This window comes from Rhynchophorus ferrugineus, unplaced genomic scaffold (genome assembly GCF_030347505.1).
Source record: "Rhynchophorus ferrugineus isolate W39M unplaced genomic scaffold, kcgeb_rfMv2 rfM1, whole genome shotgun sequence".
Taxonomy (NCBI): domain Eukaryota; kingdom Metazoa; phylum Arthropoda; class Insecta; order Coleoptera; family Curculionidae; genus Rhynchophorus; species Rhynchophorus ferrugineus.
Window position 1 is genome coordinate 37,825,303 of NW_027472580.1, and position 16,313 is coordinate 37,841,615.

Below are 16,313 nucleotides of genomic sequence, written 5' to 3' on the forward strand. Positions count from 1 at the left end.
AAAGCATCAAAATTAACTGATTTAATTAAATAGGCAATTATTCTAATCAGAGTATTTCTCGTTTATTTGTTATTCGAAATTGGTTATAAGCTTTGTTCTAATTAAAAATCAGGGTTGCATATACATGGATCACCTTCATTCATTTTCCGCTGTAACCTTAAAATTAAGTTTCGAATAAGTTTTATCTTGAGGTAATTATTTCTTATGTTCAAGTTTATCTCACATTATGTACAAAGTTGGATATATACGAAAAATTGAGGTGCGAAATTTTGTCACATATGGGGACGTACAAATGTTGCCTGGGCCAAACCTTAATATGATTGTCGGCCCAAATGGAACAGGAAAATCCACAATAGTTGCCGCTATTATATTGGGTCTAGGTGGTAAAGTGAAAACAATAGGAAGAGGCACAAAGTATAACTATAATAGATATAAGGGTAAAGTACAAAATTATATTCTTGATAGAGTTTCAGAGTATGTGAAACGGGACTGTGAAAAAGCTACAATAAATATATATCTACAAGGAGAGGAAGAAAACTCATTTATTAAGATAACAAGGGAGTTTGATAAAAATGATAGAACAACATGGAGAATGAATGGACAAAGATGTACAATAGCAGATATAAATCACTGTACTAAACAACTTAATATTCAAGTATAACATTTATCATAATTGTTTTCAGATATTAATTTAGTTTTTATAGGTTGATAATCTTTGCCAATTTTTACCTCAGGATAGAGTGGCTGATTTTGCCAAATTAAATAAGCAAGAACTTTTAAAGCAAACACAGGTATAATTAATTATTTCAATAACAACAGGCTATAGATAAATATTCAATTATTATATTTTCAGATCGCTATATGCAAAGATAATTTAATTGAAAAGCAAACTGAACTAATATCTATGAGGGAATCTCATAAAGAAAAATTAGAGGATATAAAGAAACTTGCTGAAGAACTCCAGGAAATTAAAGATGCAAATTCAAGATTAGAAGGAAAAGTAGCTAGTTTTAACAATGTGCTTGAATACAAAGGTATGGGATACAATCTACTCACTGAAATTTAAATATTTTAAATGTATTATAACTTCCAGGGAAAATTGCTCACTTAGAAAGAAAAATAGAGTGGATAATATTTGAAGAAACACGAAATCAAATAGAATTATTAAAAAAAGATAAATTTAGTGCCCAAAAGGTTTTAGAAAATTACAGGTAAAATTAGCAAAAAAATATAACAGGTATTTGTTTTAAAGAAATGTTTATTTCAGGAATGAACTAAAACCTATTGAAAGACTTATTAGTGATTATAAAGAAAAAAGCAACTGCATAAAGGAGAATGATACAACTATTATACAAGCCATTAGGTTGTTGGATAAATACATCAGGTATAGTCAGTATTTTAACAATATATTATTTTAGAGACTTGGAAAGAGATATTGATCAGACATGTGAAAAGATTCATACTGCTAATTCCAGCATTGGAGAAATCCAAGATGAGATTAGTATGGGCTTATCAGAGATTGAAAATAGAAACCAACAAATTGAAGAAGCATTATCAAAATTATCTGATAAGGAGAAACTGCACACAATATTAATGAATAAATTGGCACAGTGTTAGAATAATTTATTTATTTATAAAATATGTCTTAATCTTATATCTTGTCATTTAGGTGAAAAAGAAAAAGTTACTGGTACTAATGAAATTTCAAAATGTACCAATATTTTGAATCAGCTGAGAATCAACAAAACACAGCTAGAACATGAACTAATTGAAGAGAAAACAAAACTTGGGAGTTTACAACATGATATCACACGTATAGAAAACATTAAGCAGGAACGTTTAGAACAAGTAATGAAAAAGACCACTCTATCATAAATTAATTAACTATATTAATAATTTTTCCTATTACAGCTCAGAAGACTCAGCAAAGACGCATACACAGCTGTGATGTGGCTTAGAAATAATAGGCATCAGTTTAAAGGTGATGTATTTGAGCCTATAATGCTGGAATTGAATGTGTTTGAGAGAAATAAAGCAAAATATATAGAATCAATAATTCCACGTAGAGATAGAATGGCATTTACATGTACAGATAAAAATGACATGAATATGTTCATACATTGTCTACGAGAAAAACAAAGACTTTCTATTAATGTACTACATTCAGGTATACAATGTTATTAAATTTATACACAAATATTAAATATATTAACTTTAAAATATGCATTTTAGATTATAATTCAACTAATAGGCCGCAATCTGAAATTCCTCTAGAACAATTAAGAAAATATGGTTTTTATACATATTTAAATACGCTGTTTTCTGCGCCAGATCCAATAATGAATTATTTATGTCAGACATACAAACTACATAATATTCCTTTAGGTGATTCTTCCACCAATTCAACTTATGAACGGGTCCCTAGGAATATTAATGTGTTTTTCAGCGATGTCTTTAGGTTTGGAAATACACAAATAATTTGACTTTTTTTGAAATTATAACTTTTAGATTTGGAATTAATTATTCAAAATATTCAGGCCAAAAAAGCACCACACAAAACGAGGTCAAAGGTGATGGTGGATTTTCTTGTGTTATGGATTTTAATCAGTTAGAAACTCTTCGAGGTAAAACAACGTTAATGATATGAAATAATCTTAGAAAGCATTGTAAAATATATATTACAATTTTTTCTAAAGTATATCACTTAAATTAAATATTAGTCGATAGCGGCTGTAAGATTGAACCGGATCGCGCTAGGGTTTGGTGATCGAAAAAGTTTAATTTGAGTGACTATAAATATTTTTTGGGCGAAACAAATATTCTATAGTTAATATAATTTGATATCAGTAAAATATGTTGGTACCTAAAATCTTGTTTGGCTTGTTTGATTATTTAATGAATATGGTTTTTCAAGAATAGAGGATAAAAGTTGAAATGGAATGAAACAAGCTGTGAGGTATTAATGAAATTATTTTTTTATTTGACAAGCATCAGGTATGGAACGACGACTTAAATCCGAATAATTCAATCTTCAATAATTCCATTGCATATTGCATAGGTTTATTAAAACAGAAAATATCCACCGTGACGTTCGCTATAGGGCATGATGGACGTCTGTCCACTTTCATATCGGTTATTTTAAACCAAAAGAAATCGGTTATTATTGTTCTGTTATGAAGCTGGTGTACTTCATATCAACTATCAAGTCCGAGTACCAATACAAATTGGATGCCTCGGTCGCACTCGGATTGAGCCATCAAACGTATAAACCTGGCATCGGTAACCAACCAGGTACCACAGTACATTTTCCGCCACCAAAAAAAACACCGTCTTGGTCTCGAACCTATAGAATGAGTTTGATGGCTAACTCCTTTACATGTAACTAAAACTTCTCATCGAGTTTCGTGGAATATTCTTTTGAAATGCATTGACATTTATTCGTCAAAAAGAAACACCAGAAGTTAAAATTTTAGTTTTGATTATTCTACTTCACACACCAATTCAGAGGAGAGAAAAGCGGAGTAGTTTGACCAGTTATACCATAAATTGTCAGTTGGCGAATATGGCCCAAATATATTTTCAAGTCATGGAATGGATCATTTGTGTCTTAAAAATAATTGTTCTGATAGACGTATATATATGATTGATAGCAAGACAGGAACCTAACACAATAGCGGCTCTTGAAACTAAAATATGTGTGCAATAAGACATCTATTTTGAGTTCGTCCACAACGGTTCCCTAAATAGGTCAAAATTAAACTTTAGTATTTATATTGCTATTCTTTACTTGGGAATGATCGCTTCAGAAGTTACTTCTATATCACATCAAAATTTCTCGTAATACTCCGTTTCATTTATCGTTAATCATGTATCATCTTGAGTAAAAGTTTAAATATCATTTTATGTTTTAGTTAAACAGGTTAATTTTTCACGAACTAATTAATTAACATATTAATTTAGGAAGCTCTGAAGAGAGTCACAATCGTATTCAAGAACTTCAAGGGAAAATACAAAATATAGATGCTCAAATCACAAGAGTACAAGAAAAAATTAATGTTTATCGAGAAACAATAAATGGAATACTAAAACAAAAACGGGAAGCAGACGTAAGTTTTGTCCCACATAAGTAAACTATGTTTCAATGTATTTTATTATAGAATATAAAAGATTCGATCGTCAAGGTACAAGAAAATATAGAACTGATGAGAAATAGCCTCAAAGATCCACATGAAGTTAGAGAGAAAGGGAAAGAAAAATTGAAACGTCTTGTTAGAAATGTTAAATTATTACAGGAAATATTGAAAACACAAATGCAACAGTTGAAAGATTTCTTTAAGAAAAACAGTATAAACTTCATAAAGTTAATTTGGATTAGAGAAAAAATAGATCAACTGGAAAATAATTCAAGTGATGCTAAACGGTACCACTTTTTATAATCTATAGTTAGGATATAAATATTTCTTTTTTAATAGGAAGGTGAAGGAGGCCGAAAATACTTTTAACACTATTGTTGATAAGTACAACAAATTAATGCAAGATGGAAAAGCTCAATTACAAAAAGCAAAATCATTATCAAATGGCTTTGCTCCTAGTGATGATGGTTTTGATGAATTTAGAGAAATATTTGACCAGTTGCCAGGTAATATATAATTTTTTATCATTATTAAACATGCCTTTCTATTAATATTTTTTATCATTCAGATGACTTGCAAGAATTAAATGACCAGAGAGAAAATTTTATAACCAAGATTTCCTGCTTAAACACTGCTGATAGTGAGGAGCTTGAAAGATATCAAAATGGGCAAAAATTAATTAAAGATCTGGCCGAAAAGCTAGAATCAAGGGGCAATGAGTTACATGCAGTTGAGAAAAAAATGGAACAATTAAAAAAAGTAAAGCACTATTCTAGTTATAAGTTTTACCCTTGTTAAGTTCTTCCTTTTTTAGGACTGGTTAGATCCCTTGAACGAATTGATTTTTTCCATAAACGCACGCTTCTCAGCTGCTTTTGAACGGTTGGGGTGTGCCGGCGAAGTAACAATTTATAAAGGAGATGATGATCAAAATTTTGCGGGTTATGGTATCTCGATCAAGGTTAGTATTCTATAGTTTTACAAAATATACTAGAACATAAATTTTGTCTTTATTTATCTGTATATGATGTTATTATTTTAACAGTATATGTCACTGTCTTATGATAATAGATGATACTGTTTACATTTTAGTAATAAATTAAACCTCACTTAACGCAATATTTGCTTTGTGAAGAACCAGAATCAGCAAACAAGAAAAAATCTAAAACATGGTTGCATATTTCGAATTTATCATCAATCCATAGGCGGCGCTCGGGAAAAATCTACTCTACTATGACTTCATAACTTCTCAACCGTCTCTCTGTTGGTGGTGCTGCACTTAGAATATTGAAACAGTTTTCATCTCGAACAATTTTAATATCCTATTTTCAGAGCTTCCACCTAAAAAAAGCCGATTTCTCCAGAGAAGTCTGAAATGAAAGGAGAGGGATTATTCGACTGACATGTCCAAACCATTGTAATATGAGTTAAATGTGTTCTTCATCGACAAACGACATCATTATTGACATTTGTGTGATCTCAGAGATAAACATGTAGAATTCACCTTAGGCAATGTATTTAAAAGACCTCCAGCTTACAACTTACACTATAACAGTTTCCAAGGTTCATAACTTTACAGATGGATTGGTAAGATAAGCGTTCAGTAGGAGCCGATTTTAGTCTTAATTGTAATACTTCTCTTCCACATGCATAATGTTAAAGAAGGAAAAGCTCTTGCAACTTGATCAATTCAACTATATGCCAACTTTTTCTTATGTGTTATTGATCCCAAATACTTAAACTCCTGTACTTTCTGTAACTGGATCCCATTGATATTTACTTTAGTTTTTTCTGTAGCTATATGGTTCTGTAATGTGAAATATATAATGAATGATGATAGAAGCCTCATCATGTATCATATCTGGTTTTACAAACTTTTCACATAATTGTGTCTCCTACTATATGGAAAAGTAGTGGAGAGATAACATCTCCTTAGTGAACACCATCTTGAATCTCAAATGAATTTAATAGATCATTTCAGACTCGCACACTCGATTCATGAAGTTGAAGTTCATGAATTGCTAGAATATGTTTAGCTTTCTATGCTACCCCAAAGTGAGGAAAAAAGCAGAGTGAAAACCAGTAAAAACAACCTCCATAAATTGGCGCAAAATAAATTATGCCGGTTCTTCTCGATCACTTCGCGAGCTCTTTGAAGTCTCATTTCTAAGACCTTTCTAATAATTGATAGAATTTTTACAATGTTCACTCCTTTTTTCAGTGTAGAAACAATTATCTGCCTCCGGATCTTGCCAAGTTTGTATAAACATTTCGAATTGATAATACGAAAAGAAATTTGAAGTCTTTGAGCAATAATTCACTTCGTTTTTCTTGGAATTCTCCGTCCATTTTTTTTTAACACCACTCTAATTTTGAAAGATTAATGAAATATTGTGAAAAATGCAATTTATGCAAATGCCAACTTTTTTTTAAAAGAAATTGCTAGTTTACAGATAGCAACAGCAGCCTCTCTTCACTTTTTAAATATATTACTGATAAAACAAGGTCGCAGCCGTCGTACAATTTTTCCTCTCATTTTCCAGAACTCGGAGAATCTGTAACATCCTGATAGTTTTCAACACAACAATGTATTCTTTCAAATTGACTCAACGCCGCTAATGCGCTCATAATTTTGAGATACTGAGTTAATTTAGATTAATGATTAAAACTTATTTCACTTATATTAACTTGCAGTTTTTGAGCAATGGTTCAAACGTGTCGAAATTCTCATTTAAGTTTTTGATGTTGGTGCTTTCCCGCATTTGTAAACAATTTCGAATAGCAAGCTGCATCTTAAAGTCGGTACTATAAGCACGTTGTGATTTATATGCATTCCAAATTATCCAAATAGTTAAGCGAATCAAACCTGTCTTGTCTGCTTTTGTTTAATATTGATTGTTCGTTGACCCCGCCCATAAATTCTCATAATGGTTGCCAGATAGTACATTTTTCAAAATTAATTAACGGTTTTAATCGCTCTATATGCTGATCTATGAATAAAATAAATCTAAACTCGTTAGTTAAACACAGTTTTCATAAATTCTTACTTTCAAAATAACTTGCAGTATCAAACAGACTGCAATTGGCTACAAAATGTATCATGCTGGTCAAAGATTTTACTAACTCTATGCTATGTAGCGAGGTCTACGTCTACGTAATGCGTCTCTACACTGAACAAATATTTAAAGGTAATGTGTAGCGTGCAGATATGTAATTATGAATTGTCTGATATTTCCTGTTGTCAAAAAAACTCTTCATGGTCGTTAATTAGTTTATACAACTAATTTAACATTTCAGGTATCTTATAGAAGTGGTGAGCCATTACAAGAACTAACTGCTACAATTCAAAGTGGTGGTGAAAGGGCTGTAGCAACCGCAGCATTTATGTTATCACTGCAAGAACTAACTCCAGTTCCTTTTAGATGTGTTGATGAAATTAACCAAGGTACGTTCTAATTTATAATAACAGTTGTTTTTAATGTCTTTTTATTTAGGTATGGATTCTAACAATGAACGTCGAATTTTTGAATTAATTGTACAGACAACCTGTCAAGCAGATACATCTCAGTATTTTATAATCACTCCCAAGCTGGTTCCAAACCTCTCTTACCCGCGAAAGATGTTCGTACATTTTGTTCACAACGGACCATTTATTAATAGTGACAGGAAATGGAGTGCCTCCAAATTTTGCAATCCACTACAGGTCATGTAGTGTATACAATCTACTTACAGACATTCCGATAATTTAATACTTATGTATATACTATATACTTATACAAGTTTGATAATTTTAAATAAAAATTATAATATAAATAAAATGTTTATTTTTTATTTAATTTTTCCAAACGTTTTAAAACTTAAAATAGCTCTAGTTAAAGGTAGGCTATTTATTAAGCTGCATTGTATATTGGGTAGTATAATTACTAGCGAATTGTTTTAATTAATATTAAAAATACATTACTTATTTTATGATGAAACAGTATTTTTTTAAGACGATATTTTTTCTTTAAAAATAACATTATTGATTTTCTCTTAGTATTGATTTGTTAAAATTTACCCGGATTGCATTTGACGTCCTTGTCTGATAGGCATCGCGTGTAGCTGTCCTTGTTTTTGTTTCATATATTGGTGAACATTACGCATGATAGTGGTGGTCACGTGACTATCGGATTTTACTTTTTATACGGAATCATGCCCTTCAAATGACATTTCTGAAGCGTTCGCGAAGTAGTGAGATACCTTCGTTTTAATCAAGTAAGTATGTGCTTTTTATATTAATCAATTCTATACATCTATCCAAAACAATATAATAATTTTTGAACTGTATACAGGAAAAACACAAATTTTCTAAGTTGTTCAGAAAATTCAATAGGTTGACAGTAACAAATAACTTATGTGCCTACATATTGCATTATAATCCCTTATCAACCGGTACATGGATATTTGATACAGAAATTGTTGTATTCCTCATTTTTTAGAGAAAATTATATTTTTCTTAGTAATATTAACTTTTCTTTTCGTTATGCAATATTGAACGATTAAAAAATTGCCGGTATTGTTTGACCTATTTGACCTTCCCGATATGTTCTTGCTGTTTTTTCTAAGATTCTTTATTTGTATAAGTTTTTATTATTCGTTCTTTTAGTAATTTTGTTTAAAATCTATTTTATTTAAAATATTTAGTATCTCTAATTTAACACTATTTTTTAAAATACATAAATAAAAAAAAGTTGAAGGTAATTGGATATGCTACAGTTTATCAACCCTGTTTTGCAGGGTTGATCTTACTAATTGTTGATGGTTTACCTGTGCAGTTCATGCCCTTGGGTGACCTTAACAGTGTCCTCTTTAATTCTGTTTAGGTGATTGTTTCCACTAATTAAAAAAAATTAATATCCTTCATCAAAATGTCTTTTAAATGGCTAATTAATTTTTTAGATATATAAATTGGTTTTTATTTAAATTATAAAGAGCTTTATTGTAATAATTAATCTATTCTTATGGGCGGTGGCTTTCCAATTATCGCCAATAACAGCCTATTAAATATGTACATTTTATTTTAGAAATCATCAACCATGTCGAAAATTGGAATTAACGGATTTGGACGTATCGGCCGTTTGGTCTTGAGGGCTTCCCTCGATAAGGGCGCACAAGTTGTAGCTGTCAATGATCCATTCATCAATGTTGACTACATGGTTTACTTGTTCAAATATGATTCTACCCATGGTCGCTTCAAAGGATCTGTCAGCAGCGAAGGTGGTAACTTAGTCGTTAACGGCCAAGTTATCCAAGTCTTCCAGGAGAGGGACCCTAAGGTAAAATATCCCAGAACTGGTGCATTTTAATATTTATATGAACTCATTTCTATAGGCCATTCCATGGGGCAAAGCTGGTGCTGAATATGTTGTTGAATCAACTGGAGTTTTCACCACCATTGAAAAGGCTTCTGCTCACTTGGAAGGTGGTGCCAAAAAAGTAATCATTTCCGCACCTTCCGCTGATGCCCCTATGTATGTTGTTGGTGTCAATCTTGATAAATACAATCCATCTGATAAGGTAAACTATTAATTATATCATTTACTTAAACATTTCTTAACGACTATTATACTGTAGGTTATCTCTAATGCATCATGCACTACCAATTGCTTGGCTCCCTTGGCCAAGGTCATCCATGACAACTTTGAAATCATTGAAGGTTTAATGACTACAGTCCATGCCACCACTGCTACCCAAAAAACTGTTGATGGACCTTCTGGAAAGTTATGGAGAGATGGTAAGTATAGCTATATTGTACCATTACAAATAAAAAATATAAAACAATTGCTTTTTCTGAATATAGGCCGTGGTGCCCAACAAAACATCATTCCTGCCTCTACTGGAGCTGCCAAGGCTGTCGGTAAAGTTATTCCATCATTGAATGGAAAACTTACTGGTATGGCCTTCAGAGTACCTGTCGCCAATGTATCGGTCGTTGATTTAACAGTCCGTCTGGGTAAAGGAGCATCTATGGATGAAATCAAAGCCAAAGTATGTACAATAGAAATATAACCACTTTCCAGTTTTAACAAATGATTTTGTAGATCAAGGAAGCATCTGAAGGTGAACTGAAAGGAATCTTAGGGTACACCGAGGAACAAGTTGTATCTTCAGACTTTATCAGTGATAACCACAGCTCCATTTTCGACGCCTCCGCTGGTATTTCTCTCAACAACAACTTCGTTAAATTGATCTCGTGGTATGATAATGAATATGGTTATTCCAACCGTGTCGTTGACTTGATCAAGTATATCCAAACTAAAGACGTTTAAGTATTAAATCACAATAGGTTAAGGCAGGTTCTCTCATGAAGCAAGAACATTAGTTCGTCAGGTTTATATATCCGAAAACCGCTTTAGAAGATGAAAATTGTGTTAGGATTTATGTAAGACTCATCCAATATAAGTTTAGGTTCTTTAGCGTTTAAAAGTAAAAAAGTCGTTAAGTTTCTTACACCACTCTGCTGTTTTTATTTAAGTTATGTGAAGTGTATTTAAAAAAATAAATCTTAACAAGCAACATTTATTATTTCATTATTTTCCAAAAAAAACACACAACGACCTTGATGTAAGTACAAAATGCATTATTAAATATAATGGGTTACCTATTTAATTCTATTTTTGTCAAGAGCAAGTCAGCTACATGTAACTCAAGAAATAAATCAATCTGTGAACAATTACTACCTATTAAATAAATATATTTTTAGAATTTAAATCAGAGAAAACAAAGGATTCATATCAAACACTGCGGTTGCTTTTGGATACTATATTATTAGCTGATATGTATTATGTATAGTGTGTCACAGGAAAGTAAAACATCCAAAATAATACTAATGTATTATCAACTTTAATATTGTTTAGGGATGTTTTAAATGTATATATATATATAACTGAAATAACTCAAAAATCTTATTGACGGTGTTTATTTGGTATATGTTTAAATCAAAACAAAAAGCGTAGTGTGGAAGGTAAAAGTAATTTAAATTTAAAACCTATCTAAGTCATAGGTAGTCGCTATATAGAAATCACTTCAAGTAGGGCATTGGAATTACAATTGTTGTTATACCAGTAGAAATGCGATCAATGATTTTGCAACAAACATTAAATCATATTTTGCAAAATCCATGAAAATATAATTATAAAAAATATAAATTAACCCTTCCCATGTAGCCCTACCCCATCGGTGACCTGATCTGGCTTACTAGAAATTTCTTAGGAAGAAGTTAAAAATTAAGTTGCAAAAAGCTATATCAATATATTGAAAATAATACTTACTATTTCATTTGAATAAATTCAATGAAGAGACAAAAAATTGATTTTATTCAACGATACTCAAAATCTATTATTACTCTATATATACAAGAATAATACACACTGGTATATGATTAGACATGTAGATGAGGGTTGTTGAAAAAATTGATATTATTACATCTATTGATCCTGAAACCTAACCTATTTCCTACCTAGAAAATGCCCGAAAAGGATTTTTCGAGTTTTATAGACTAATTTTATCTCTGTAAATGTAATGGAATCTAGAAATAAATTTGATCACTCATTTGGGTGGGTGGTCCAATAGGTACTTAGCCGACAAAAGAAAAACGGAAACTTTGGAAAAGTGAAGATTTATTTCTCAGTGTAATTTCCTTTTACACACAAGACACACCGGCACACACAATGCACAAGACCAAATCAGGCAATTTTTTTCTGAAATTCGACGTCGAATCGTCCCAATAATTTGGTATAATATCTGTGACTCTACTATCTGGTCCTGTCACTGTTTTGGTCTTCTCCAGATAGTAGATATAGATCACACCTTGTGAATCCCAAAAAACGACATATGCCAAGAATGACTATGAACATTTCAGGCCGATAGGATTGTCTTTGCCCTTTTATTTTCGGCCTTTCGACTATTTCTTGGTCTCTAGTGTGTACCAATGGATCCATCTTTCGTCGACGGTCACGAAACAACGCAGAAACTCCTTCGGGTTGCGCTTAAAAAACGTCAAATACGGCTCTAAAGTATCTCAGTGTTGCGCTTGTTGTTCGGAATGAGTAAACGCGGTACCCATCGCGCCGACAGGTTCCTTATGCCCAAAATTTCATGCAGAATATGACCCATGCGGTCTTTTGAGATGCCTACTGTTTCAGCTATCTCGCGCACCTTCAACGCCTTCAAATTATACTCCGTGGTAACTGTTTTTAAGGCACACGGGCGCGCCTCATTAATAATTTCACGTTGCGACCACGTTGAAATGCTTTAAAGCAATTTTTGAGGGTCTTCATCGAAGGAAATAGGGAATATTGAGCGTATACATCATCCAATTTCCCTTTCAAAAACAAGAATCGAATCAGCAACCTATATTGCTTTTTTTTAAATTTTTCTAAAATCTGTGGAAAAACCCACTTATAAGCGCTGTCAAAATAAAACTATAAGTGTCTGATTCTGCTAAAATTTTAACAGTAGCTATCTGGCGGTGACGCTACGTACTGATCAGACCGCCCTCGTATGGGAGTTTTCACATTTGCCGACACCGATATGGCACCGTATTTTGTTTTTATCATTTTCATTAGTATTGTCCCATATAGAAAACTGATTCTACTAATTCAATTAATGTTACAATATCAGATATAAAACTAGGCATTTTCCTGTTTAACTTTAAAAATATCTCTGTACACAATAAAAATCGGCACCGACACGAGTGGACCGATTGCTGCCCGCCGACATGTCGTTGCCGGCAACGACACGATACCGATATATCGGTGAGTGTGAAAGGGTTCCATTTGTTTACGTGAGATTACGGGTCCACCTACACGACACCGTATTTTGTTTTTGTCATTTTTATTAGTATTGTCCCATATAGAAGACTTTGTTTCTACTAATTCAATTAGTGTTACAATATAATATTTAAAGCTAGACATTTTCCTCTTTTAACCTTAAAAATATCTCTGTACACAATAAAAATCGGCAACGACACGAGTGGACCGATTGCTGCCCGCAGACATGTCAGTGCCGGCAACCATAGAAAAAACGGCAACGACACGATACCGACATATCGTCGAGTGTGAAAGGGATCCATTTGTTTACGTGAGATTACGGGTCAACTGATACTGGTGTCGTGTCGGTGCCGGCAGACGTGAAAACGTCCTATGTATAACAAAATATTTAAACAGGGCTAAAATTAGGTATCTTTCTAAATTTTAAATGATCATTTGAAAAGTTACCTATCCAATCAATATCAAATGAGCTAGACAAACATCACTAGGCCAACCAAGATAACAAGATCAGGCAGGAATTATAAAGGAAACCCACAGAATATTATTGTTTATATAATAAACGATTGAATCTGCATCAAGCTATGACCAATTTGAAAAAGTGAATAAGTAAGCTTCACTGCCCAAAATTAGCCCTGAATTTTCTCACAATTGAGATGTTTCACAGGTTTAGAGTCGATTCATAATTTTCAATATAAAGTGAGTCTGTTATTTTACATTCTAGTTAAGAAAACAAACAAATAATAAAGGCATTAGACTTGAGGATGTAATAGAATTAGTACATAAATAGGCACGAAATTAACTTCAACGTTCTATCAATAGAAAAAAAAACCTTACATACATTTTATGACGCAAGATTGGATTTTTAATTAACCGAATTTAAGCTCAACTTAACTAACTCTCATCTAACGCTCAACCTAATTAGTGAATTTTTGAGATTGCATTAATATTTAATACCATTCATATTGTAATGTGCTAACTCAAATAATTAAAGACCTTCTATGAACCACTTAATAATATTGATAATTGTGTTTGTCAATTTGATCTTTGTAACCCTCAGATTTAGTTTATTCGTCAGTAGCGATTATCTTATCTTATCAATATGTTTTTTATGAATCAACTTATAACTTTAGGAATCAATAACAGAACAATGTACAATATTTTTTTTTACTGAAATACTTTACAATAGCATTTTACATATTACAAATGTTGAACATATTTAGAAACATCTATGGCATATGTATAAAACATGTTATATAACTATTTTATCTTTCTAGTTTCCCGATTCTTGATATTTTTTGAGCTCCACAATTCTACTTAGAATAATCTTGCCAACATCATAATATTTGTTATTTTCATCGATATCTTTGAATATAAAAATAAAAATGAGTTTATCATTAATTTTCTAATTCTTATTCCATCATTATTAAAAGCTACAAAATATACTAACCGTCATAATAGATTAATTCACACATCTTATCCATCTTCTCATGTTCTAAGATTTTACTCAATGTTAAGAAAAACTGACTAACTACATCACTTTTGTGCCGTATATAAGACTCTAAAATAGACAAATAGTTTACACACAGTTTTCATAAAAATGATGTGAAGAATGGTCATCATACCTGTATGTATTGTTTGATTCCTGCATATTTCCTTGAAGGTATTAATAGGTGTAGCATACTCTGCACAAACATATACCAATTTACCAGTAGCCTCATGTTTTATACTGTAAACTGAATTCTTATAAACTCTATCTCTAACTCCAGCAATTGTTTTAATTTTGTCTGCTAAAGACTTGAATTAAAAAAAATATATATTTTATGGTCAAAAGGTATTATAAATACTAACACTACGTAATTCCATGATTTTTGAAACTTCATTTATTTTGTTATGACAGACCAGTGACTTTGGAATTAACATAAAGATTTTGTAAAATTCAAACTTAATATCATTAGCTGATTCATAATCTTGCATCATTTCAATCAGGTTTTTCATGACATCTCCAGTGGATGGCAATATAAGGTTTAGATATCCATAAAAAAATGAATAAGCCATTCCTGAACCACAATTTAAACCATTACTTTTAGATATCCACATAGATTCAGTAATAGGATTTGCATCCTAAATTAATAAATGGACTGGAGTAAATTAATAAATTTATAAATAAAATTAACTTACAATATCTAATAATTTATGAATAATATATAATATAAAAACCACAATTATGTAATATTTGTCCTGTAAAGAAGGTATGTTTTGATAAGAACATACATAATATACACAGTATAAAATGCACAAAATAAAAGTTACAGTAAAAGACTTATTAAAATAAAATGCTGCTTTCAACAGCTCAAAATAGTTATCCTTATATTTAGAGTATAGGTCCTGTTTCTCGTAACAGAACAAAATTATTCTATAAATAAAATTAAAACAAGAATAGTAAAAGAGCGAGAACATATATAAACCTGAAAATGTTTTTACAAATCAATAATTAAAAGTTAAATTATCATTATACTTACTGCATAATGATAATTTATCACTAGTTAGAAAAATGTGAACTGAAATACAAATTAAATAATATCAAATATTTAGATTTATTTTAATAACTAGTTACCAACTAATGCTCCAGCAATACAACATAAAAAAGGAATTGATAAGGGTTCTTTTTCCTGAGGAATGCCTTTTGGATAGTAACATCTGTTACCTCTTTTTATGACGCAAATCTGTAGATAAAAATAAAATCAGTAATATATATATATATATATATATATATATATATATATTAATATATATTAATATACATATGTAGTATATATAAACGAATATGTAAACTTTTTCCCTTACCTTTTTTACATTTTGAAATTCTGATATATTATTCATCTTTATAAAAATATACTTTCACACATACTATAGTAAAAATATACTATCTTTAAAATCGGGCAATCACCTAAAGCACTGGAACTAGTATTCAAACTCGTACTGTCACTAACATAACATAAACATTCAAGCCATCGATAAAAATTTAATGTTCAAAATTCAGTCACTAGCGGATAGAAACACTGTTGAACCTCTGTCATTCGATGGCAAAATGACGTCAGACAGACTGCAACGTTGCCGATATCGTAAATTAGAATTTACATATAGGGAAAATATATATAAGCGTTGGTATAGTGAAGTTCATCTGAAGTCTGCAATCCGTTAACCTAATTCACAATCATACTATTTTTTTTTTGTTAATTAGATTTGGCAAATACTAAAATATCACAATATTAAGTAAAATATAGTTTTGCATAATAGTAAGATTTATAAGAAATGTTTCACTCTCGTTTTCTACATTTTCCCACATTTCAACATTTAAATTTTTAGGGCG

At 31.1% G+C, this 16,313-nt stretch overlaps 3 protein-coding genes across 4 annotated transcripts; 2 read left to right on the plus strand and 1 right to left on the minus strand.

The window, feature by feature from the left end:
• The first annotated feature begins 121 nt into the window (after positions 1–121).
• Positions 122–7,951, plus strand: SMC5 (Structural maintenance of chromosomes 5). The gene is made up of 18 exons (XM_076404885.1): positions 122–414; positions 466–655; positions 705–791; positions 854–1,034; positions 1,094–1,211; positions 1,268–1,363; positions 1,419–1,612; positions 1,670–1,848; positions 1,912–2,167; positions 2,233–2,458; positions 2,509–2,624; positions 3,961–4,106; positions 4,158–4,420; positions 4,473–4,639; positions 4,702–4,892; positions 4,948–5,094; positions 7,431–7,578; positions 7,628–7,951. Exons 1-18 carry the CDS (start codon positions 227–229, stop codon positions 7,843–7,845), a joined length of 3,111 nt encoding a protein of 1,036 aa, XP_076261000.1. The 5' UTR covers positions 122–226; the 3' UTR covers positions 7,846–7,951.
• A 308-nt stretch (positions 7,952–8,259) lies between these two features.
• On the plus strand, positions 8,260–10,690 carry LOC143196936 (glyceraldehyde-3-phosphate dehydrogenase 2). 2 transcript variants are annotated; one of them, XM_076404909.1, is made up of 6 exons: positions 8,260–8,387; positions 9,197–9,448; positions 9,504–9,689; positions 9,747–9,906; positions 9,973–10,160; positions 10,214–10,690. In XM_076404909.1, the coding sequence occupies exons 2-6, from the start codon at positions 9,209–9,211 to the stop codon at positions 10,439–10,441; spliced, it is 1,002 nt and encodes a 333-aa protein (XP_076261024.1). In that variant the 5' UTR covers positions 8,260–8,387; positions 9,197–9,208; the 3' UTR covers positions 10,442–10,690. The 2 variants fall into 2 exon arrangements, with proteins under 2 accessions (XP_076261024.1, XP_076261032.1); XM_076404917.1 differs by having other exon boundaries at positions 8,282–8,391.
• A 3,403-nt stretch (positions 10,691–14,093) lies between these two features.
• Sting (transmembrane protein sting) lies at positions 14,094–16,007 on the minus strand. Its single transcript, XM_076404900.1, has 8 exons — positions 15,788–16,007; positions 15,558–15,666; positions 15,463–15,501; positions 15,122–15,408; positions 14,792–15,064; positions 14,566–14,737; positions 14,391–14,501; positions 14,094–14,305 (listed from the first exon to the last, which is right to left on the minus strand). Exons 1-8 carry the CDS (start codon positions 15,821–15,823, stop codon positions 14,214–14,216), a joined length of 1,119 nt encoding a protein of 372 aa, XP_076261015.1. The 5' UTR covers positions 15,824–16,007; the 3' UTR covers positions 14,094–14,213.
• Positions 16,008–16,313: the final 306 nt, after the last annotated feature.

Coding starts and splice junctions, on each gene's coding strand:
- LOC143196936 (XM_076404909.1), top strand. CDS start 9,209: ATGTCGAAAATTGGAATTAACGGATTTGGACGTATCGGCCGTTTGGTC. Junction 9,907..9,972: donor TGGAAAGTTATGGAGAGATG/GTAAGTATAGCT, acceptor TTCTGAATATAG/GCCGTGGTGCCCAACAAAAC. Junction 10,161..10,213: donor TGGATGAAATCAAAGCCAAA/GTATGTACAATA, acceptor ATGATTTTGTAG/ATCAAGGAAGCATCTGAAGG.
- Sting (XM_076404900.1), bottom strand. CDS start 15,823: ATGAATAATATATCAGAATTTCAAAATGTAAAAAAG. Junction 15,667..15,787: donor AATTTCAAAATGTAAAAAAG/GTAAGGGAAAAA, acceptor TTTTATCTACAG/ATTTGCGTCATAAAAAGAGG. Junction 14,738..14,791: donor AAATCATGGAATTACGTAGT/GTTAGTATTTAT, acceptor TTTTAATTCAAG/TCTTTAGCAGACAAAATTAA.
- SMC5 (XM_076404885.1), top strand. CDS start 227: ATGTACAAAGTTGGATATATACGAAAAATTGAGGTGCGAAATTTTGTC. Junction 4,640..4,701: donor AATATTTGACCAGTTGCCAG/GTAATATATAAT, acceptor TTTATCATTCAG/ATGACTTGCAAGAATTAAAT. Junction 4,893..4,947: donor AAATGGAACAATTAAAAAAA/GTAAAGCACTAT, acceptor TTCCTTTTTTAG/GACTGGTTAGATCCCTTGAA.